A 24,301-nucleotide genomic window follows, 5' to 3' on the forward strand; every position below is an offset into this window, starting at 1 on the left:
AGCATTTCTGCAAGGTGCTGAACATTTGTGGTCAATTCGTTTGCTTTCAAGCATCTCTTCTTTGGACCTCGCAGGACACACTTTCCGCCTGAAAGATGGTCGTCCACCCCACAGAGAAAAATATGCCGCCTTCTTGGTGTCTTGTTGGTACACTCCCGCCCCGTACCATCCCGTATTGGGAGTATTTGAGCCATCGGTGTACCAGCTTTGCACCCTTTCTCGAAAAGTTACAGACCTACTACCCCAACTTTCCCTGGTTGGGATTTCTACCTTAAACTTTCTTTCCGACCTAAGTCTTACGTCAGGTGTTACCACCTTTGCCCCCAGGATTGGAATGAGTAAATTCCACCATGTAGAGCCGCATTCCACCCTCTGCAACGCCGGAGCGGCCTTCCTACGTATCCACAGAGGTAACTCATCAGGAAGGCCCAGAAGAACGTTAATGATTGAGACAGAGATGTAAAAGCGGTGGATATTTGCATATACCTATACTTTATTCCTAGATAATCCATCAGTATACAGTGTACTTGATGTAAAATGTTTCTATCGATATTCAATTGTTTTTGCTCTAGCAGCCCTCCTCGAAAGCAGAGATTCCCAATTTGAGCGAAATTTTGGTGCACTTTTCCAGAAAATCGTCCATAACTCGCTTATTTGAACGCCCTGTAAAAAACCACCGTATAACAAAAGAAAGCTAATGAACCGGGCTATCACGTGACGTTGAGCGGGCACGGCTAAGTTTCCCCGTAAAGCCGCTAGAGAGCGTCAAAATTGATTCTCGCTTTTTGCAGTTTTTGCTCAATATCTCAGGAACGTTTCAGGTTAGAGGTCTGAAGTTTTTACCACAACTGCACCTCGATAGGATGCAACTTTTACCTTCTATACACTTTTTGGGTATCATGCACCGTTTGACTTTGAAAAATTAAAAACTAGAATTGTCAAGAATTTTCACGGGTGATAAATTCTGATTTTTTTCAGAATTTTTTTTATTTTCAAAATTAACCTCAACAGCTTAAATACCTTCAAGTTAATAGTACAAAAATGACGTAAAGTGTTATTTGTCAAAATGTCATTTTGCAAGGGTGCACGCCCTAAAGTGTCAAAATTGACATAATTCAACCAAATCTCCGAAACGGTGCCAGTTAGAGCAAAATGCACGTCAGATTTGTGTTCCCCAGGTTCAAATTAGTTAAAAAAATTACTTTGATTAAGGAAAATCCAAAATGGTCACCGTTAGTATAGTAGGCCCAAAAAATCCCTAATTTAGATTAAAATTCCGTGCACTTTTCCAGAAAATCGTCCATAATTCGATTATTTGAAACGCCATGTAGAAAACCACCGTATAACAAAAGAAAGCTAATGAACGGGGCTATCACGTGACGTTGAGCGGACACGGCTAAGTTGTTCCATTTAGCCGCTAGAGGGCGTCAAATTTGACTCTCGCTTTTTGCAGTTTTTGCTCAATATCTCAGGAACGTTTCAGGTTAGAGGTCTGAAGCTTTTACCACAACTGCACCTCGATAGGATGCAACTTTTACCTTCTATACACTTTTTGGGTACCATGCACCGTTTGACCTTGAAAAATTAAAAACTTGAATTGTCAAGAATTTTCAAGGGATATGAACCTTCTGATTTTTTTCAGAAAATTTTTTATTTTTAAAATTAACCTCAACTGCTTAAATACCTTCAGGTTAATAGTACAAAAATGATGGGCACGGCTAAGTTGTCCCATTTAGCCGCTAGAGGGCGTCAAAGTTGATTCTAGTTTTTTGCTTAATATCTCAGGAACGTTTCAGGTTAGAGGTCTGAAGAATTTTCAAGGGTGATCTTCTGATTTTTTTTATTTTCAAAATTAACCTCAACTGATTAAATACCTTGAAGTTAATAGTACAAAAATGTAAAAAACTAATTATTTTTCAATTTTCATATTTTCCAATTTTTTCGGAAAAACTTAATATTAAAAAAAAGATATATTTTTGAATCGATTTATTTATTAATAATTAAATATATTACACGATATTGAGACAACACCGATTACACTTTTGTAGTGTAAAAAGTGTCCTCCGGCGTCAAATGCAAACTTTCGAGGTAATAATATACACGTTACGTAGATACAATAGAAAAACGGGGGACGAAACTTTGCAACGACGCCACGTTTTCCATGTTTTCAAAACTGTAGAGAACTTTGAAAATTACATTTATTACAATTTTCCTGCTACAAATCATCAGCCACTCACTCTGATCTGGAATACCATTGAAGTTTACTGAACAACTCTTAATGCGGATTTTAAGAAAAAAGTTTATAACAACCAAATACTACTATCCATTTTTAAGTCGTAATAATAAACAACAAATAGTAACGTTATTGCAAACGGCAAAAGTTATTATTCCTCCATTTAAACTAGCTTAATATAAACAATTTTTATACAGCACAGAGTAGGAAGAAAGCATCAAGAAAACACCGTAAATGCCTTTTTTTAAATGTTTTCACACAACGTCATATATTACGAAGCGCACCTTGATTATTTTGTTTACAGCCTTCATTTTGTTAATCACGGAGATAGTTATACAAAAAAAAAAACTCAAAAAACACGCGCAATTATAAATGAAATAAACAAACTCAAAAGCACGTTATACTCGTAAGTTTGTCACTTAAAAAGACGTCATCAATACAAAGCGGAATAAACAAGCGTGCTTACACTAATACGTAAGAAAAACCACTCACACTAGCAAACCGAATCCGGAATAATTTACAAATAACATAAAAATAGGGGTCACATAGTGACAAAACTACTTAAGCAACTAGTGATTTATATAAAAACAAAATAAAAAAATCCAGAAGGTGAATGAAGGGATTGATGCTAGTTTGGGTTTTGGAAGCAGCCAGAATCGCACATTCTGGTAATTTAAGGATTGGTGGTGTTCTTGGGTTAGAGGAAAGGGGGTTGAACTGACAACCTAAGGGGATTTTAGGAGTAGAAACTTCCTTATTTAAGCGAGAATAAACCTTTAATCTACTAAAGAATATTGAAAAATATTTACTCAGTGCAGAAGATTACAAAAAATTACCATAATATAGAAACTGTCCAGCTTTTGAAAGCACCGCGCATGTGGGCCACACATGCCAGGCTCAACTTTCACCAACACTTACAGAGATACAGACATAAACTAAGTTTGAGTTGGGGGAAACTTATCTTCAAATTTCATAGAAATTCTCTCAGAAACACTGGAATTAAGTGAATGGTTAAGTCCAAAAAAAGTTAAGAAATCGGGGGGTCCCTGCGTAGAATCTAATCGAAGAATACTCACCGTCTAACAATAACAATAAAATAAGAGAAAGCAGGAGAGAGAAAAATTGAATGACATTTGAATATTGTCAACGAAGAAGGATTCTTCTTTACCATGCAAAAACTCATTCCTAGGACACAAGTACAGAAGCAAAAGCGCACAACACAAAAGTTGAAACTGGGTAAACTCTTGTGTTACGTTATGCTGTGCTTATGGATGGAACAGGCAACTGATTGACAGTGTCGTCAAAATAAAAACTTGAATTTCTTTCGTTTTTGCGTTCGTTTTGGCTCTACTAATCGTTAGTAGAGTCACCTTCGAGACTAGAGAACCTTCTGGAAGAAGTAGAGGCATTTGGCAGCCCTAGACGGAAGTATCCTTAACAATCCAGATCACCAAAAGGTCGTCAACTGCACTTCTCCGGGTTATGTTAGATTCTCCAAACATCTAGAGCCAACTTGAGAAAAATGAAAGAAGTTTGCAGAGTTTAAGAGTCAATGAATAAATGTTGTCTATTTTGTATTTGGGCTTTGATTCTTCTACCACTCAGAACTACTTCTTTATATTTCTTCATACGTTTCTAGCCTGATTGCTTCTCTCAGTTATCATTGCTATACATTTTGCACTGTCTTACTCTCGTCCTAAACCCGTCAATTGTAAGATTTCTCAAAAACAGTAGTTAGTTGGAACTGAACTACATTGACTACCCTCTTTAAATAAGTTTTCACTGGTGTGAGTTTGCAAATGAATAATCTGGAACATTCCTGGCTTCTGTAAAGGTTCTCTCCAGTTAAATTTCGTAGAAGTTTGTCCAAATTAATTGGATTTGAATCACGTTCTTTACATTTAAATGATTTTTCACTAGAGTGACATTTGAAAGGCTTTTCATCCGTGTGAATCTTAATTACTGTTCGCAATACATTTTGGAGTTGTGTAGCATTTATAATTGCATCCGCACTGTTGGTCGTCTAAGTTAGTTGTCAAATGATTGTTGAAGTTAGAATGTGAATGAAAATCTATATTACAGTACTTGCAATAACATTTTGCTTTCTCAGGAATATTGTCCTCACTAAAGATGTAGATTGGGTGCTTCACTTTTCTGATGCATTGAAGGTAAATTTGAGTCTGATCTATTCAAATCAACTAACGATACAACGGTTTCTCTAAGACAACTCTTTTGGTGCTCCTCATATCCGTCCAAGTTGTAGAATTCCAAAAAAAACATGGATCACAATGGCAAGCTTAGTGCCAAGTTGTCGACTACACCTCTCGCAGAATGACTTGCATGTTTCTTCGTGTTGGTGGAATTTTACTTCGCAAAGTACATCAAAAGTCTCTTTACAAGTTAAACATTTGTGATAAGATTCCTTTCCTTTATGATCAACCACATTTTCAACCAGCAAATTGTTTTTAAAAAAAATCTGGATAAGATTGTAGGTAAGCTAATTTATATTGTATACAAAGTGTATGCTTTTTAACGTATTCATGTTGTTTTTCACCACTGTCAGTTCGCACACATATGGCTTATTCTTGAACATTTTCTGCAATTATTGCATATGGAAGTGTTTTCACCAGTATATCCTCTCAACATTTGATTTGAATGGTTTTTCCCGCCAAGTAATGTAATTAAAATGAAGCTTGCTCCAATACGTTCTTCTTAATGTTATTTGTTATGTATGTAAGTGTTTCCAAACAAGAAACTTTTATTTAGTCTTTGACTTTCCCACTCAGAACTGCCATTAATTTTGCCCATTGGCGTCAACTTCAAATGCCCAAGAAATCGACATGCGATCGATTTTAAGTGGAAAACTGAACTGAATTTTATCGTCCCAAAGTAGTTTAGTATGACCTTTTATTCCTTTGGTATCAGAGGTATTTAATTACTTTCTGTTGGTGCAGATTTACATACAGTATCCCTTGTTGTCCCAGATCATTTTGGTAGTTTTACAAACTTGGTTTTAACAGATTTAGAAATTAGTATTAACTGTACAAACAACTTCTATGACAGTTGTCCCAGTTCATCAAAAGCCAAAAATTTCAGTTCAGCCATGTTGTTGAAAGTTGAAATATGTGATATTTGCAATAAGTAATATAAATTTTTAGTTTCTTCATCTTGGCTTATAAGCTAATATCAACTTTGTAGGACTTTTAGGAAAATCAGAAATTCATTTAAGAAACGATTTTCATCAAACTGGTTCAACAAAAATGACACGGTGTTATAGAATTTCTGATTAGTTTAGAAGAAACTGTGCTACCGCAATCAGCCCACTTTGGTTTCTATGATCAGGCTGGATGTTGATTTTCTCAAGTTAACACTCAACCCATATCATGGAGTCCAAAGTGGACTGATGGCGGAATATCTACAATTGTGACTCACAGTTTGTTCTATGCTACTTCACGACATTTTTCACACTTTTAGAAGTAAGTTTATTAAAAACCCAGAAATCTACTATTTCAGGTCAAGATTGTCATTGAGTAAGGTTTTCTGTCAACTCCAAATTCATGTAATTTGCATAACAAATATGACACGGATGTGTCACACAGCTTTTCCAAGGAGCTTAGAAGAAACTGTGGTGCCGCAATCAGCCCACTGTGGTTTCTATGATCAGGCTCTATGTTGATTTTCTAAAGTCAACACTCAATCCATATCATGGAGTCCAAAGTGGACTGATCGCGAAATATCATAACCCACAGTTTCCTCTATACTTCCTAAAATATCACTGTAACAACTTTTCACACTTTTAGAATACGTTCATCAAAAACCCAGAAATTAACTATTTCAGGTCAAAACTGTCATTGAGTAAAGTCTTCTGTCAACACCAAATTCATGTAATTTCCATAACAAATATGACACGGAAGTGTCACCGAGTTTTTCCAGGAAGTTTAGAAGAAACTGTGCTGCCGCAATCAGCCCACTTTGGTTTCTATGATCAGGCTGGATGTTGATTTTCTCAAGTTAACACTCAACCCATATCATGGAGTCCAAAGTGGACTGATGGCGGAATATCAACAATTGTGACTTACAGTTTGTTCTATACTTCCCAAAATATCACTGTAATAACACTTTAACGACATTTTTCACACTTCTAGAAGTAAGTTTATCAAAACCCCAGAAGTCTACTACTTCAGGGCAGGGTTGTCATTAAGTAAAGTCTTCTGTCAACACCACATTCATGTAATTTGCAGAACAAATATGACACGGAAGTGTAACAGAGCTTTTCCAGGGAGTTTAGAAGAAACTGTGGTGCCGCAATCAGCCCACTTTGGTTTCTATGATCAGGCTGGATGTTGATTTTCTAAAGTCAACACTCAATCCATATCATGGAGTCCAAAGTGGACTGATCGCAAAGTATCGTAACCCACAGTTTCTTCTATACTTCCTAAAATATCACTGAAACACTTTTTCACACTTTTAGTAGATTTACCAAAAACCCAGAAATACCATATTCTATTTCAGGGGAGGGTTGTCATTGAGTAAAGTTTTCTGTTAACACTAAAATCAGGTAACTTGCATAACAAATATGACACAGAAGTGTCCCAGAGCTTTTCCAGGGAGTTTAGAAGAAACTGTGCTGCCGCAATCAGCCCACTGTGGTTTCTATGATCAGGCTGTATGTTGATTTTCAAAAGTTAACACTCAATCCATATCATGGAGTCCAAAGTGGACTGATCGCGGAGCGTCTACATTTCGCAGGCACTCAACAAAACCGACATAACTCAAAGTAAACAAATTCTACCGTAGAACTGTTTAAAAGTGTAGGTTTAGTCTGGTAGCTATCTGGGTCTCAAATAACGCTTGCGATTTATTCTGATGTTTTCTGTATTATTACTTAACAAGTGTAGGATTTAAAATAAAAGTGATATTTTAATACAAAAAACTTTCATGTTTTTTTGAATTATCCCGATTTTCTTGTGTACCGGCGATTTGTGACTCACAATTTATTCTCTACTCCCCAAAATGTCTCTGGAACTTTTTTCTCAACATATTTCGCTCTTTTAATATTACTTCATCAAAAACCTATCAACCTACTACTTCATTTTTCAAAAGTAAATTTTAAATTTACCATCAATAGTGATGAAACCGAAAAGGGTTTTCAGGGAGTTTAGAAGAGACTGTGCTGCCGCAATCAGCCCACTCTGGTTTCTATGATACCTACTGTATGTCGGTTTACTCAAATAAACATTCAATCGATATCATGGAGTCCAAAGTGGACTGATAGCGGATTATCCGCATTTATTAAGCAGCAACACTTTTATGACATTTTCTATATTATTCTACACCTGGGAAACGTGTAGAAGAAACAACCGGACAAAATCCAAAAAAAGTTCTTGATGTAAACGCTAATTAGGTATAGATATCTAAAAAGGCTTGAAACGTATGAAGAAATCGAATTATTTATTAAGGACTTGCACATTCTGTGACAATTGGACCTTGTTAGTTATACAAAAACCAAGGATTCCACAAAAAGTGAGGAAAAAATGTCCAACCCAGTATCAAACTATTCAATAGTTTATTGACCACTTGGTTAATAGTGTTTGGAAGTAAAATTTGTAAAAATTAATCACTCCAACAGTCCAGAGAGTGTTGTTTGAGGTAAAACTGAATTGGTTGGTTTTTGTCTGTATTTCAGTAGTGTAAAACATGCCAAAAATACTGAAATAAACCCGAAAAGCTGTATTACAGTTAATGTAACTTACCTGCTTTTAAAAAAAAAACACTCTTGAAGTGCTTTTCTTCCATATTAACGTCACATTATAATGTAATTATACCTACCAGTGAATTCAACCTATTGACTGACATTATTTCTTGTAAATATCTCAAGAAAAGTCAAAATATTAAAATAAAGGCAAAACATGTAACTTGCATAAAATATTCGTAGGGTAGATCATTATTTACTTGCGTTTCTCAATATGAATAGTCTCAGCGTGCTTGCACTGAGTAGAATATTTTTCAAAATATGTTTTAATTTAATAACTCTCAACTAATCATATAAAATGGACAAAAAATCCAGTAAATCAGAACCAAATATTTCCAGAGAGTATCAGAAAACAATTACCAAAACATTTTGTTGTGTAAACAGTGTTGGATTGAAAATGGTACCAACTACCTTCCGTGAATATGTCAATGGAGTAAAAATAACCATTGAACCAAAACTGACGGGATCTTACCTTACAAGAGTCATCAGCAAACGAAATAAGAATAATTTCTAATCTTCAATGACGTCTACACAAACTCATTTAGATAAAGTCCCTTTGAGTTCACAAATTAGACCCCCCCACCCCCCACACACACACTTAAAAAATCGCCTTGTCACTTTCCAGTCAAAAAGAGTGCCACTTTGAGTGAAAGTTTACTCCACGCGAGGCTCCGCCAGGTTTTCTTCGCGGGGCTTCGCACCTCCAAAAATAGCCGCGTTCCGCTCGGACGCCGCCACACTGTTTACCGGATCCTTGACCGTGCGCGGTAACAGTTTTAGCCTCGGCCGTCCGGATGTGTCTGTAAGATCGCCTGTAGAAAACGAATTTATCACGTTTTTGGTGGAAACTTACCAGGAGTTGCAGGGGGTAAATCTTCAAACTTTCTATCGGGGCCACCGCCAGCGCCACCTCCTCTTCTTGGGGCGCTGGTAAAGTTGCCGCCGGGGCCACCAGGGCCGCCCCTTGGTCCGCCTTTCGGGCCTCCCCATCCACCCTCTTCGGCGGTAAAGTTGCCATAGTTGCCTCGGTTACCACCTCGACCACCATCCTACAACGAAAAGTCCTATTAAAGATTTATCTGAGGTTTGTATCCATGTTTAAATTGTTGTATACAGTGTGGTCCAAATTGGTGATGAAATCTCGAAAACGGTAAGAGCTACAGAGTCGGTGAAATGGGGAAAGTTTTAGAGAATTTTATGTGAAACTTATTTCCGGTTTCCAAATTAAATTATCTTTCTCCGTTTTCCGGAAAATTGGAAAAACGTCAGAGGCTGCATTTTAAACCTTCTTCAACAAAGCTTCAACTGAAACTAAGACATTATTAAAACACTTTTTTACGTAAAACTCGATGACCTAATTAGAAAAAATCTATCGTCATTGGTTTCCGAGATATGGATGATAACTTTGTAAATTATTATAACCGCCTTTAAGATGGTGTCCTCCATATCTCAGAAACCAATGACGATAGATTTTTTCTAATTACGTCATCGTGTTCTACGTAAAAAAGTGCCTTAATAATGTCTGAGTTTCAAAACTCTCGTTGGCTTTGTTAAAGAGTGTTTAAAATGCAGCCTCTGACGTTTTCCCAATTTTCCGGAAAACGGAGAAAGATAATTTAATTTAGAAACCGGAAATAAGTTTCACATAAAATTCTTTCCCCATTTAACCGATTCTGTAGCTCTTACCGTTTTCGAGATCCCAATACATGCATTGCAATCACGAAATTACTTATTACTAGAGTCCGGGTTTCTAGGAATTTTGCTTTTTGTAAATAATAAAAGCAACCAACCTTTGACATCTAATGTGAACGATTTACGCAAAAACACGTAATTTGACTGAGATTTTTTAATGCTTTTTTTGCTTCTTTTTTCTTTTTGTGTTTAATTTAGTTTTTTGTGCTTATTTGCTGCTATTTTTTGTATGGTTTTAAGTTGAATAAGCTAATTTACAATTGCAATAACTGTATTGAGATATAAAAGGCTTCTGAGAAACATCTGTTTCAAAATGGGTAAGTATCAATTTACAAATTTAAACTGACCAAATAATTTCCAAATGCTCCTGAAGTAGTTTAAAAAGTGTAAAAAGATTCCAAAACACTATAGAAGCTTCAAAATGCAAAAGCTTACAAAATAGTCTAAAAGCTTCCAAAAGCTTTTAGAACAGTCGAAAAGCTTCCAAATCTTATCTATAGAAGCTCTCAAACGATTTCTAATACAGTCTAAAAGCTTTTGTATGCTTCTAGACCAGTTTCCTAAAGTTTCTAGACTGGCCGACATGGTTTTAAATGCGTTAAGAACAGTCTAGAACCTTCAGTGCTCTTTAAACTGTAAACACTGTCTAAATGCTCCTAAAGTAGTCTAAAAAGGCAATTTTAACTAATTATGGCATGGAGAACACGAATCTGATGCCCGTTTTGCTGTAACTGCCGCCATTTAGTTCGAAACAGTTCAGTTTTAGTTCTGACTTTTAGTCAGAAACAGTTTTCAAGACATGGCACCCTTAAAAATTATATTTTGACAAATGACACTTCACGTCACATTTCTACCATTAACCAAAACTAACTAAGGCAGTTATAGACAATTTTCAAAAAATTGTATAGGGTAACCCCCTTTAAAAGTGTCAAAAATCTAGTTGTATGGTAAAATGTTATATTTAATGAAATTGTTATATAGGGGGCTTTGATACATGGTAAAAATTTCACACTGCTAACTCAAACTGTTTTCGAGATATTTAGAAAAATGTCCGAAGAAAAGTAATCAAGTCTGACGCCCTCTTGCGGCCAGACGGGGCAAGTTAGCGGTGCCCGCTCAACGTCACGTGATAGCTCTAATCATTAGGCACTTACTATCCTTTAATGTGTCTATACGGTACGTTTCAAATAATCTAGTTATTCACGATTTCTTGGAAAAATGCACCAAAATTTTGTCAAAATTAAGGTTTTTCTTGGCCTACTATACTGACCGCCGCCTGAATTAAAGTGGTTTTTAAAAAATATTTTGAAAACGGTTAGATTTACATAAAAACTACAAGAGTGCAAAATTGTTCGTAATGGACCAAAATTGTTAGTGGATCATTATTTTTGCTCACCCTGTACACAATTTTTTGCTCTACACCAATGAAAAGAGCAGTTCAAGACGATTTGTTTGAGTGATTGAACCACCCTGAACTCCCAAAAATAACCAAGCTACAGGGTGTTAAAGTATTGAACTAATTTTCGGTAAATAGTGCATCAAAGTAGTTTTTGAAAAACATCTCGAAAACGGTTAGAATTACAAAAAAAAACACTACAGAAACTCCCAAAACGTTTCTCAAGCCGTCGAAAGTCTTCCAAAACAGTCTAGAAGTTTCCAAAAGCTGTTAGAACACTTTAAAGGCTTCCAAATGATCTTCAATTAGTCTATAAGCTTTTAAAAAAGTTGAAGGCAGTCTAAAAGCTTCCGTATGCTTTTAAAACAGTTTAAAAGTTTCTAGAACCGTCTACAAGGTTTCAAATGCCTTAAAAGCAGAAACTTCAATGTTCCTAAAGTAGTCTAAAAAGATTTCAAAACACTGCAGAAACACCAAAATGCTTCTAAAACAGTCGGAAGCCTTTCAAAACAATCTAGAAGCTTCCAAAAGCTTTTAGAACAGTCTAAAAGATTCCAAATGCTCTTCAAATAGTCCAGATGCTCCTAAAAGATATCAAAACAGTCAAAAAAATTCTAGAACCGTCAAGTATTTCCATATGCCTCTAAAGCATTCCAGAACCTTCAATATGCTCTTTAAACTGTCCAAAAACCCCAAATGTCTCTATGTCTAAAATGCTTCTAAAGCAGTTTAAAAGCTTTAAAAAATTTCTAGAACTCAAAAAAAGTAAAAATATTTGCATCTCTCAAAGAGTTTTGTGCTTTTTTACTGATTTTTATGTTTTTTTGAGGAACATAATTTTGCTTATTAAGCGTTTTTTTCACGATTTTAGTGCTTTTTAATCCGGACTCTACTTATTACCGTCATTTTTTCGAACTTAGGTACGTAAAAAAGAAGTTCATGTTCACACAGTTTAGGTGTACAGGGTGCTGCATTTTCGATGGTTTTACGGGGTACAGAGAAAACGGTAATAGATAGAAAAAAAGTAGCATACGTGTTCTGATCTCTTTTTCTGAGCTGAGATGAGTGGCGAAAAGTGGGCGGCGCAAACTTCTTTTGTTTCAAAGATACGGGGGGTTTTTGAAAATTGGTCATTTTGGAACCTCCTCTGTATTTCATTTGCTATTAAAGTTATCAAAAAAGGAAAAACGGTTTCTGGTAGAAGTTTTGACGTAGAATCCAATGGCGTAGTCAGTTTTTTTCTATTACATTTAGTTTCTGACATATGACACTAAGTTATATTTTTTTAAATGGAATACCCTATATATTTTTAGTTCATTAAATTCTGTTGATTTTTACTTTTTCACCGGTGTTTTAAAACATATAAGTTTGTAAACGTTAATCTTGGTAATTAGAAAAAAAGCGTTTCCTTAACAAAAAAGTGCTAAATAATATGTATAAAAATACCCACAGTTGAAACAAAATTTGGCTATGTTCATATTAACATGCTACATGTCGTTTATAAACAGTTTTTTCAACTTCCACCTTAAAAATAGTAGAAAATAGGAATAGCCACTTTTCTTATTAAAGTGACGGTAGAACTGTTTGTAACTTAGATTTTTAATAAGATTTATTTAAAATATTTAATTTTCTGATGTGTTAGTTTATATGATTTCCGATTTTGTTTGGTATTTTAGATATTGGCCTTTTTTTAGCTTAGCAAAGGTCTTTTTTTAAAATAACAGGATTAACCTCTACAAACTTATATTTTGTAATACACCGTTGAAAAGGTAAAAATCAACAGAATTAAATGACGTAAAAATATATAGGATGTTCCATTTAAAAAAATGTAAATATCTGTCATATATCAGAAACTAAACGGAATAGAAAAAAAACTGACTACGCCATTGGATTCTACATGAAAACTTCTACCGGGAACCGTTTTTCCTGTTTTGATAACTTTAAGAGCAACTGAAATACTGAAGAGGTTCAAAAATTATCAATTTTCGAAAACCCCCCGTATCTTTGAAACAAAAGAAGTTTGCGCAGCCCACTTTTCGCCAGTCATCTCAGCTCAGAAAAAGAGATCAGAACACTCATGTTACTTTTTTTCTATCTATTACCGTTTTCTCTGTACCCCGTAAAACCACCGAAAATGCAGCACCCTGTACAAGAAGAGAGTAAAAAATACAGTTTTATTCCGGCGTTAACTTATTGGAGGAAGGTGAGGAACACACACAGCCTTCTCCACAATAAACTTTATTAAGCCTCTCATTAAAGAGGGTACACTCTAACTCTACATGTGGCAAGACGCTGGCTGTCTCTATACAGGGGGAGAAAGCAAGACCCATGATAATTAAATTAACAGAAAATGTACAAGGTGAGCCAACTATAGAGTGAAGTTAATTATCTGATTTGTTTCAAAAAAAAAAAAATAAATAAAGTTTTAGAGAATATTGAGATGCATAGTTTGAAACTACATTTGGATATAAAGGGTAGTTCATAAAGGCAGATAAAATAGTCGTTTTCTTAAATGAAACCTAAGGTTTGGGGCTAGTCAACCATCTGAAACATGTGGAAGTGAGGTTGAACCTTATATACACTGTGTGTAAAAAGTCCGGCAACCCTGAATTATTTCGCAAAATATACAACTTATTGAAAAATATCCTATATAAATATTGACGCACTTTAAACGTTTTACCGTTAGGTGACATTCAGGAATATACAGGGTGAGCCACAATATGGCAATGAATTGAGGTTATGTTTTTTCTTATGGAATGACCATGTTTTAATGACGTTTTCTGATTCGCTCTCTCATTCTGATCACATTTCATGTAACATGTTGTATGGTTATCTTGAACAGTTTGGCAGCTATTTAATTATTAAAGAAAACTACACTTTAAATAAGTAAAAAATTTTTATTTGATTAAATGCTGAAAATGTGCCCCTTGAACTGTCTGACAATGAGCTAAATTAAAATAAAATTTAAATTTAATTATTTAAAATTTAAATTAAATTTAATTTAATTTATTTAATTTAAATTTAATTTAAATTTAATTTAGATTTAATTTAAATTAAATTTAATTTAAATTTAATTTAAATTTAATTTATTTAATTTAATTTATTTTAATTTAATATTATTTAATAATTTAATTTAATTTTATTTTTTTTATTTTTTTTATTTAATTAAATAGCTGCCAAACTGTTTAAGATAACCATACAACATGTTACATGAAATGTGATTAGAATAAGAGAGCGAATCAGAAAATGTCATTGAAACATGGTCCTTCCATAAGAAAAAACATAACCTCAATTCATTGCCATATTGTGGCTAACCCTGTATATTCCTGAATGTCACCTAACGGTAAAACGTTTAAAGTGCGTCAATATTTATATAGGATATTTTTCAATAAGTTGTATATTTTGCGAAATAATTCAGGGTTGCCGGACTTTTTACACACAGTGTATATGAGAAAACTAGTAAAACAGTGAGACTTATGAACAAGTGACTGACTAAAATGGGGATATCTATTTGCAATGCCTGTTATGTCCAGTCACTGAAAGAACATTTAAACAGATTTCCCTTCATTACAAGTTCAAACACAGAGACACCAATTGAAAAGATGCATTTTTGTAATGTTAAATGTTGCAAGTTTAAAACTGTTCATAAAGGTAAGTTACAAATGTAGCTATTTAGTATGTGCTTTTGTCTTTATGTATGTCAGAATTTGGCATGTCATTTCTAGTTATTCCTTTGCTGGAACACAAAAAAAAAGTTTGGGGTGAAAAAAATTAATAAACCTCAAAACGTCGATTTCTTGAAATCCCTACACTGTGTGTTTTCAGTAAAACCTTACCTGAAAGCCTCCAGGTCCTCTTGGAGGACCACCTCGCCTATCAAAGTCACCATCGTTAAATCCTCCATGTGGCGGCCGATCTCCACCTCGAAAGCCTCCACTGCGTCCTCTATTTCCGCCTCGGCCACCCCGGTCAAAACCGCCACCTCTATCGTTCTTTTTACCTAAACGCCTTATGTAACACAGCGATACCATCACGATAGAACAACAAACCTTCAGCAACGTCAACTTTCACTATATTTCCCTCCACTTCGATTTCGCCGTTTAGATTGATGGCAGCCTCCAAGTCGGCAAGCGTGTCAAACTCCACATAACAAAAGCCTTTGAACCGATCAGTTTCCTTATCCATAACCAGACGGATGTTTTTGACGTTCATCCCTTCAAAGATGCGATTAACATCACCCTGAACGACTCCAGTGGGTAGGTTACCCACGTATGCGGTGAAAGGGGGTTCGGTAGGGAGAGGTTTTCTGCCTCCTCGGCGACCGCCACCGCCAAAATCTCTGAAACAAAAATGCGATTTTGGTCAATAATATTTATTGTGATACGGTAATAAAATGATCAAAATCAGAACAACATAGAAATGAAATAATAATCAATAACCTTATCTTTACAGTTACTCTATTTTGTCAACAGTCTACCTTCATCAGTCATAATTTCAACCTCTTTCATACAGATGGAGTTACATACCTAATGAAGCAACAATCAAAAAACACCTGTCGCCAGGTTAACATCTTTCTGATTTATTTTTTTTGACATTAATGGGAAAACTATCAGTTACTGAATCTTTTACATACGCGGAAAAAGAAACAAAAATAGTATGGCGCAACCAAACCCAAACATGTCTTGAATTTAACGTTTTCTTCTTTATTTGTCACATTTCTCATTTATCATTCGAAACGTCTACTTGTCTGTTGTCCCAGTGTTGTCATTTTAAAAAATTGAATGAACATTGTTACATTACTGAAAGTAGTGAAAGTACACACACACTGACAAGTATTAGTAACCCACTGGTATTAAATTACCTACATTAGCAATTGTCTATTAATGATATAGACAGAGAAACTCAATGCTTCCAACATCAAAGACACTATGTTTCCAAGCAGTTTTTAACAATATGTGGACGTTAAATGTCATGATAATTTGCAAAATGTCGTTGATTTTATTGATATCAGTTGTGTTCAGTAATATTTATCACTTCATGTAGAACACTGTGTATGCCTTGCTTGCAATTGACTTCCTTGAAAAAGTTATTTCCAGCTTCTTGAAAACACCAACCTATAAAATGAGCTTATTTGATTCTGATGGACATTTTAAAATTCACATATTTGAGAATTCTGAATTATTCTGTAACAAATGGAGACAGCCAGTGCAGCAGAAAACGGCTCGAGACCAGATCAGCAAAACTTTGATATTCTGATGTCTGGTCTGGATTTCATGTTTTATCTATAATATCACTAAATTGATGTCAATTTCACAGATTAGAAGTGGCCACACTGTATGTATGTATTCAATATGAGAGTGCGAATAGAACTGTTCTTCAGATCGCAAATCAGACAAAAACTTTAAGAAAATTCAATATTTTGCTGTTAAGTATCAGAAGCTTTTAAAATTTCACTTGTGCGAGAAGATACTGAAATGTCACTTCAAAGTGATAGACAGCACCTTAAGAGTGCCAGACACTATTTGAAAGTGATAGAAGCCATTTGCCAGTTGCAGAAACCACCAAAAGTCAGAAAATGTCACTTGAACGTGCTAGAAGCCTCTGAAACATTACTTGTCAGCATCAGAAGCTTCTGAAAGTACCAAATGCTTATGGGACCTCCCCTGGAAAGGCCAAACATTTCTGAAACAGCCAGAAGCCTCTGGAAGTACAAGAAGCTTTTAAAATTTTACTTGTGCCAGAAGCTACTGAAATATCACTTGAAAGAATGCCAGAAACAACTTGAAAATAGAAGCCATTTTCAAGTTGTATTTTAGTAATGTAATTTTTGGGACTGGGACCTCATTTGAAAGTGCCAGAAACCTCTGAAGGTACCACAAGCCTTTAAAACTTCACTTATGCCAGAAACCTTTAAAATGTCACTTGAAAGTGGCAGAAGCCACTTGAAAACGCCAAAAGCCAGAATGAATCCTCCGACACGTCACTTGAACGTGCCAGAAGCTTCTGAAACAGTACTTGTCAGTGCCAGAAGCCTTTAAAAGTGCCAGATACTTCTGGAACCTCACTTCAAAGTGTCAGAAATCATTTGAAAGCTCCAAAAGCCAGAAGAAAGCTTCTGAAATTTCAGTTAAAAGTGTCAGAAGCATCTGGAACCTCACTTGACAGTGCAAGAAACCTCTGGAACATTTCTTGTCAGTGCCAGAAGCCTTTGAAAGTACCAGATGCTTCTGAGACCTCACTTAAAAGTGCCAGAAATCTATGAAAGTGTCAGAAGCTTTTAAAACATCACAAAGAAGCCTCTGGTATGTCACTTAATAGTGACAGAAGCCACTTAAAGAAGCTTCTGGGACCTCACTTGAAAGAAAATGCCAGAAGCCTCTGAAAGTATGAGAAGCTTTTCAATGACATTCTAACTCTAAAAGGTCACTCCAAAGTTGTGAGATACTAAAATTCGAATTTAGATTTACCTTACAGAAATTTTGAAAAAAATGTTTTTTAGTTTACCCTTTAGACAATTTCTTGTGAAATATATGGAAAGTACATACATTAATTATCCTTGAAAGAAGACCAAGGAGGAACCTACCTGAATGTGTTAACCTAAATCAAATATTATTCTTACTTTCAAACTTACATAGTACCCCTACAGGTAACATACTAAAATCGATTTTAATTTTTTAAGTCTGTATTGTTTGCTGCAAGTCTCATGAGCAAAAAAATACAATTTCTACAAACATTATAACAATTGTCAACTACAACAAAATCATAGTTGACAAAAATTCTAAAAGCCTTGCGAAAACAGTAGGTATAGTAACTACACCATTTTCAAATGTAGTTCAGAAAAGGCCAAGTGAGATTCAGAATAGATCAAGCGTAATTCAGAATAAGGAAGGAACTGCTATTCAGAAACCATCAAATGAAGTTCAGAACATTCAAAAGCAATTCCATAAAATACATTATTTTTGGATAAAATTACCAAAGCTAAAACTCCAAGGCACTTTAATAAATTGATATACTTTTATAATATAATGAATATTATGAAAAAAATAACACAATTTAGGTTACAAATTAAACTGAATTATACTTGATATACCTACTTGCTGAATTGCAATTGACAATTTCTGAATTACAGTTAGAAATGGTGTAGTAACTAAACTACTACACAAAATAACATGAAATAAGTTTTAAGCAAATTCAGAAGTTTCGGAATTAAATACTTTTAATTTTACATACCAAATTAATTCCTTTTTAAAGTGGCATCTAGCCACCATCTTTAGGGTAAGAAATATAAAATGTATATCAGCAAGCAGTGGCTAAGTTCCCATCATTGCCACAAAAAAGCTTACAGTACAGTAATAGAAACAGAGGAAACCTCAAGACTTCCATTGCTGTGTGCCGTTCTGGTGGTAATGTGATATTTGAAATTACTAATTTTTAAACAGAAATGGTTTATAAAACATCATACAACATGTCTATAATTTTAGCATTTTAAAAGAAACAAAATGAAGTGAAAAAATCTTTAAAACCTGTTATAAAATATGAAATTGCATAGATATTAAGAAGCTCGATATTAACTGTTAGAAAAGGAATTATAATTGCAATTTTTCAATTTAGATAGACTTTGTGAGTTTTCTGAGTGTCTGAGCTCATTGATCTCTTAAATAACACAAAAAAAACCTAATTTTGTGTATTACCCACTAATTTATACTCAAGTTTGTACCTACCTGTGTTATACAGGATACTATGTCATTTCATCTTGTAAATCCAGATTCCAGATTTACCAAAATTCTTAATTTTTTAGTGGCCTACCATTTGCAGTTTACTAAGAATTTTTGTATCAACCAAGTTGGAAGATAAAGTTTCTTAACTGTAAAAAGATTGCCCAGCAACAAGAATGGGTATTGTTGGGAATTTGATTTGGAGCACTAATTTGAATCTTTTTTGGCAATCTGATCAAAAGCAACTAAATATCTCCCTAGTAAGAACTGGCATATTGCGGACAAACTCTAATATGTGTGAACCACAATACCTGCAGCATAACAGCCTTTAAATACTGCCATGCCTCCAAAAATACAACAAAAACTGTGAACAATTTAAAAAAACCATGCAAGCATATTTTGTTGCAACTGATAAGAAAATCCTGCCAAATACTTACTATTGCAACTAAGTATGTAGGTACAAGGCAGGTACTTTACAATGCCAATTTTAAAGTATCTGAGCAAATAATATTGTAATCCCCAACTATATCAAAAAAAGTATCCTAAACTATAAAATCAAATTAATCGAGATATGATCAAGCTTAACTGGCATTTTCTGAAAGTGAACAAATTAAATGACTCCAAGAACATATTCGACACAGATTAAGCAGTTTATTGCATTTACATCACTGTTGGTACCTAAACACTTTGGAAAAATATACTCTTTGGGAGTAAAATAAAGCTGAATGAACTTAGCATTAGAGGTTGGAATACCTTTTCTAGTAAATGGTTTATATAACATGGTTTTATGTGGAAAAATAAATTAAAGATCAACAAACATCATCCTCCCGGCCAAGGGCACCTCAAAAACCTCATTACCGGGTAGGAATGCGCTTGTATTTGTGGTAGTTATTTAGCATGTGCGCCCTTTTGCTTGTGCCCTTATCCGGGCGCGGGTTTTCACACAAAAAGCAGCCGCTTGGGGGTGGGAAAGGGCTCTAAACTCGGCCCACTGATCCGCAAATCATCCCCGATCACGTAGACCGATTTGCCAGTAATTATTAAAGTAAAAAAAACGAATTTTACCTGTTATCCCGGTCATCGTATGCACTTCTACCGGCCATGTTTTTCACTGAACTAGCGCGTGCGTAACTGGATGACAAGCGACGCTGGTGTGATGAAAACTGCACGCAAATTCATTTCATTTTGAACGTTTTGTGATTTTCACTACAAATTTTACGACTTTCTTTAAAGGATGCTTTCGAAAAAAATTAATAAAACGTGGTTTTTTTAGAAAATTCACTTGGAAAAGCAAGGACACAACTGTCAAAAAGGGGGTTGCCACTTTCAATTTTTGACAGATTTGACATATGAGCTGCGTAATTCGATAAATCACTCGGATCGCTCGGAATTAATCGGAACACTCTGAAAACGATTCTTGTCTTCTAAGTTCGAACCACTTATCTTGTAACGTTGTAACGATAAAAAATACGTTGGTAAAGACTAAAAACTGAAACTAAAGGTAATTCACAGACTTTCTACTGTTTAGAGAGCCCTAAATGTATCACTCATGGACGCAGGAATGTATAGAGGTGAAGGAAATGAGTGCAAACACTGGAAACCATCAATCATTTATTTTGAATTGGTTGATTATCTCCGCTAAATAAATAATACATAAAACAAAGGATATATACAGGGTGATTGATGCTCGATAGTTGGTTAAGGGCCATATTAATAATCATTCCTTGAAACTTAAGGTAGCTTCAAGGCTACCTAGGTTGGGTGAGAAAAATGTGACACTTCCGGTTATAGGATAGGGAACCTTAGACCCTAGATTAGATTTTATTTTGACTGTCACATTTTGCTCATGATCTGTCACAGTCAAATCACAACTTAGTCTAGGGGAACCCTAATAGAGCGCCCTTATGGCGAATTGCACCGACGTAATTTAAGGCACCCTAGGGTTCACCTAGGCTAAGTTGTGATTTGACTGTAACAGATCATGTGCAAAATGTCATAGTCAAATTAAAACGTAGTCTAGGGTGTCCTTAAATATGTCGGTGTAATCGGCACTTATGGTGGATTGCACCGAAGTAATTTAAGGCACCCTAGGGTTCACCTAGGCTAAGTTGTGATTTGACTGTGACACACCATGTGCAAAATGTCATAGTCAAATAACACTTTCCGGAACATCAGATCCCCAAAATGGTTGTGTACCTCACCAGCAAATTCCCTGCCAGACGTATTAAAAGCCTTTGACACAAGGAACTGCTCACCAAGTTGCTGAATGCAAGATTTCCAATCAGGCAAGTCAAACTATAGTGAGATTCTTCTTTACTAAGGAGTCTACTTTACGTACAGGGAGATGGAAGCAAAGGATCCTCTCACCATTTGTGTACAACAGCTACACTAGCGACATACCGCGCGCAGCAGGATAGAGCCTCTGGTATTCTACGCAGATGATACCGCGCTACTGGCCGAATTCAGGAATGTTAGGCTATTAACCTGAAGATTTCAAAGCAAAGTGGAGACTGAAGGATGATGGAAAAATGATACTCAAAATGAAAAATTCAGCTGAACGTCGCCAAGACACAGGTTCCTGTCTTGTTCAGCAAAAGGCGCAAATCCAGACCGGAAAACAACCGACTCCAAGAAATGAATATTCCATAACTATACAAGAAACTAAAAAGAAAGTGTCATGTCGAAAAGGCATCAGTAGAGACGACAAAACCAGCGTCAAGACAAAGCTGACTCTAATCAGGACGAAAACGAACGCAAAAAGGTATCAATCAAATGACGACCTTCTGTATGAGTGCGGAGAAACATAAAACATGGAGCATTTAAGAACATGCGGGCTGTGTCCCTCAAAGTGCACTCTCGATGATATATGGTTCGCTAATACTGGAGGAATCGACATAGCCCGATTTTGGGGTAAACTGTAACATTAGGATTCGGACACGAAAAAGTAAATAAGTTTGTTTTGGAATTTGTTGTATTTTGTTTGTTTTAGTCTCTACTTCGACTACTTTATGTAACGGTGGAAAGTATGTTAGTGTAATGTTTTTTTCCACTGTTTCTGTTAGTCCTGTTAAATTTGCTCTCATTCCTCCTGCTAGTCCACAGAGACGCAAGTGTTTGAAGAAGTTTTGTGTTTCTATGCTATACGAAAGCGGTTACCAGCAATATAATATGTTTTTCTACGACCTCTATAGAAAATTAAATTTTCCTCCCTCATTTGAGAGATGAAAATATCACTTTCACTACCTAGAGAGTGAAAGTGCCACCAGAGAGACTGAAAGTGTTTTCCTCCCTAGGGAGGAAAAGTGCCACTCTCTCTCTCTCCAATGGCGCTACAGCCCAAATTGAGCCTTGGCCTCCTTTATCTTCCGCCTCCAACACTGTCGATCCAACTCCTCTCTCCTCCAGGTTCTGACACCTATCAAGTTTTGCGCGTCTTCTGTCACTCCATCCTCCCATCTTTTCCGTGGTCTCCCTTTTGGTCTTCTGCCCTGCATCCTACTATTGAGGGCCCTTTTTGGTAGCCTGTTATCCGGCATTCTTACTACGTGGCCTGCCCATCGTAGCCTCTGTAGTCTGACGAATTCTGAGATAGGTGCCTACTTGAAAAGTTGGTAGATTTCATGATTATATCTTCATCTCCATATCTCATTTTTATTTAGTGGGCCGAAGATCCGTCTTGGTATTTTTCTTTCAAACACCTCCAGTTTATTCTGTGAGTTCTTTGTCATGACCCATGTCTCGCATTCACCGCATAGTATCGGCCTGATGATGGTTTTCTAAATAAGGAAGGAAGGAAGTAAAGCCTTCCAAAACAGTCTCTAGAAGCTTCCAAATGCTTTTCAATTTATTTAGAAGCTCTCAAAAGCTTCCGTATGATTCCAAAGCAGTTTAGCAGCTTCCAAAAGTTTCCAAAATCGTCTACAATGTTTCAAATGCCTTAAAGGCAGTCCAGAACCTTCAAGGCTCTTTAAACTGTCGAAACATCTTCCAAATGCTCCTAAAGTAATCTAAAAAGGTTTTCGAAAGGAAGAAAATGACAAACAGTCTTCTCCACAATACTTACAATATTATGACCTTAGATGGTAAGGTCTGCTCAACAAGTTTCGGTCACATAAATGACCATCTTCAGGAGCTCAAATCAGTCGACCAATGTGACTACTGTCTTTTTACAAGGGGAGAGACAGAGAGACCCATGTTATGACGAAATAGTGAAATTAACAAAGTTAAATAGGTGAACAAAGCTCATTATGGAGAAAAAATAACTATAGCACATTAAATCAAAAAATTAAACATAAAACTTAAACTAGACCCATTTAGGGCTGGGTGAGACCCTAGGGGGGAAAAAAAGAGCTTAACACTTGTGCACCATCCACAGAAGAGGCGATGAAACAGGAAAACAAAATGTTTCAAAAAAATTGGAAAACTTGTTGAGCAGACCTTACCATCTAAGGTCATAATAAAGTATTGTGGAGAAGACTGTTTGTCATTTTCTTCCTTTCGTACTCCTGCGACTCCACTGAAAGAATATGGACTACTACTTCTTTCTAAAAAGGTTTTAAAACACTACAGAAACTCTAAAATGCTTCTCAGGCAGTCTAAAGCCTTCTAAAACAGTCTAGAAGCTTCCAAATGCTTTTCAATTTATTTAGAAGCTCTCAGAAGCTTCCGTATGCTTCTACAGCAGTTTAGCACCTTCCAAAAGTTTCTAAAACCGTCTACAAGGTTTCAAATGCCTTAAAGGCAGTCCAGAACCTTCAAGGCTCTTATTTAAGCTGTCGAAACACCTTCCAAATGCTCCTAAAGTAGTCTAAAAAGCTTTTAAACACTACAGAAACTCTAAAATGCTTCTCAAGCAGTCTAAAGCCTTCCAAAACAGTCTAGAAGCTTCCAAATGCTTTTCAATTTATTTAGAAGCTCTCAAAAGCTTCCGTATGATTGTAAAGCAGTTTAGCAGCTTCCAAAAGATTCTAAAACCGTCTACAAGGTTTCAAATGCCTTAGAGGCAGTCCAGAACCTTCAAGGCTCTTTAAACTGTCGAAACATCTTCCAAATGCTCCTAAAGTAATCTAAAAAGGTTTTAAAACACTACAGAAACTCCAAAATGCTTCTCAAGCAGTTTAAAGCCTTCCAAAACTGTCTACAAGCTTCCAAATGCTTTTTCAATTTATTTAGAAGCTCTCAAAAGCTTCCGTATATGCTTCTAAAGCAGTTTAGCAGCTTCCAAAAGTTTCTAAAACCGTCTACAAGGTTTCAAATGCCTTAGAGGCAGTCCAGAACCTTCAAGGCTCTTTAAACTGTCGAAACATCTTCCAAATGCTCCTAAAGTAATCTAAAAAGGTTTTAAAACACTACAGAAACTCCAAAATGCTTCTCAAGCAGTTTAAAGCCTTCCAAAACTGTCTACAAGCTTCCAAATGCTTTTTCAATTTATTTAGAAGCTCTCAAAAGCTTCCGTATATGCTTCTAAAGCAGTTTAGCAGCTTCCAAAAGTTTCTAAAACCGTCTACAAGGTT

At 35.6% G+C, this 24,301-nt stretch overlaps 1 protein-coding gene and 1 long non-coding RNA gene across 3 annotated transcripts; one reads left to right on the plus strand and one right to left on the minus strand.

The window, feature by feature from the left end:
* Positions 1-1,971: 1,971 nt before the first annotated feature.
* On the minus strand, positions 1,972-20,119 carry LOC145727322 (eukaryotic translation initiation factor 4H-like). Of its 2 annotated transcripts, none has more exons than XM_081976870.1 (5): positions 19,854-20,119; positions 15,123-15,412; positions 14,910-15,073; positions 8,839-9,034; positions 1,972-8,785 (listed from the first exon to the last, which is right to left on the minus strand). In XM_081976870.1, exons 1-5 carry the CDS (start codon positions 19,889-19,891, stop codon positions 8,640-8,642), a joined length of 834 nt encoding a protein of 277 aa, XP_081832996.1. In that variant the 5' UTR covers positions 19,892-20,119; the 3' UTR covers positions 1,972-8,639. The 2 variants fall into 2 exon arrangements, with proteins under 2 accessions (XP_081832996.1, XP_081832997.1); XM_081976871.1 differs by lacking the exon at positions 19,854-20,119 and adding an exon at positions 18,795-19,073.
* Positions 20,120-20,486: 367 nt separating this feature from the next.
* Positions 20,487-21,753, plus strand: LOC145726239 (uncharacterized). Its single transcript, XR_014177541.1, has 2 exons — positions 20,487-21,077; positions 21,133-21,753. It is a non-coding gene; the product is annotated as an uncharacterized LOC145726239 (long non-coding RNA).
* Positions 21,754-24,301: the final 2,548 nt, after the last annotated feature.

The sequence above is a fragment of the Ips typographus genome, linkage group LG3 (genome assembly GCF_016097725.1).
Source record: "Ips typographus isolate SLU linkage group LG3, UJ_Ityp_2.0, whole genome shotgun sequence".
Classification (NCBI taxonomy): Eukaryota; Metazoa; Arthropoda; class Insecta; order Coleoptera; family Curculionidae; genus Ips; species Ips typographus.

Bases quoted from the DNA above. Each gene is read 5' to 3' on its own strand.
- LOC145727322 (XM_081976870.1), bottom strand. From the start codon at position 19,891: ATGGCCGGTAGAAGTGCATACGATGACCGGGATAACAG. The intron at 15,413-19,853 runs GTAAAATTCGTT...TTTTTGTTTCAG, and splicing joins TACGATGACCGGGATAACAG to AGATTTTGGCGGTGGCGGTC. The intron at 9,035-14,909 runs GTAAGGTTTTAC...TTTTCGTTGTAG, and splicing joins GAGGACCTGGAGGCTTTCAG to GATGGTGGTCGAGGTGGTAA.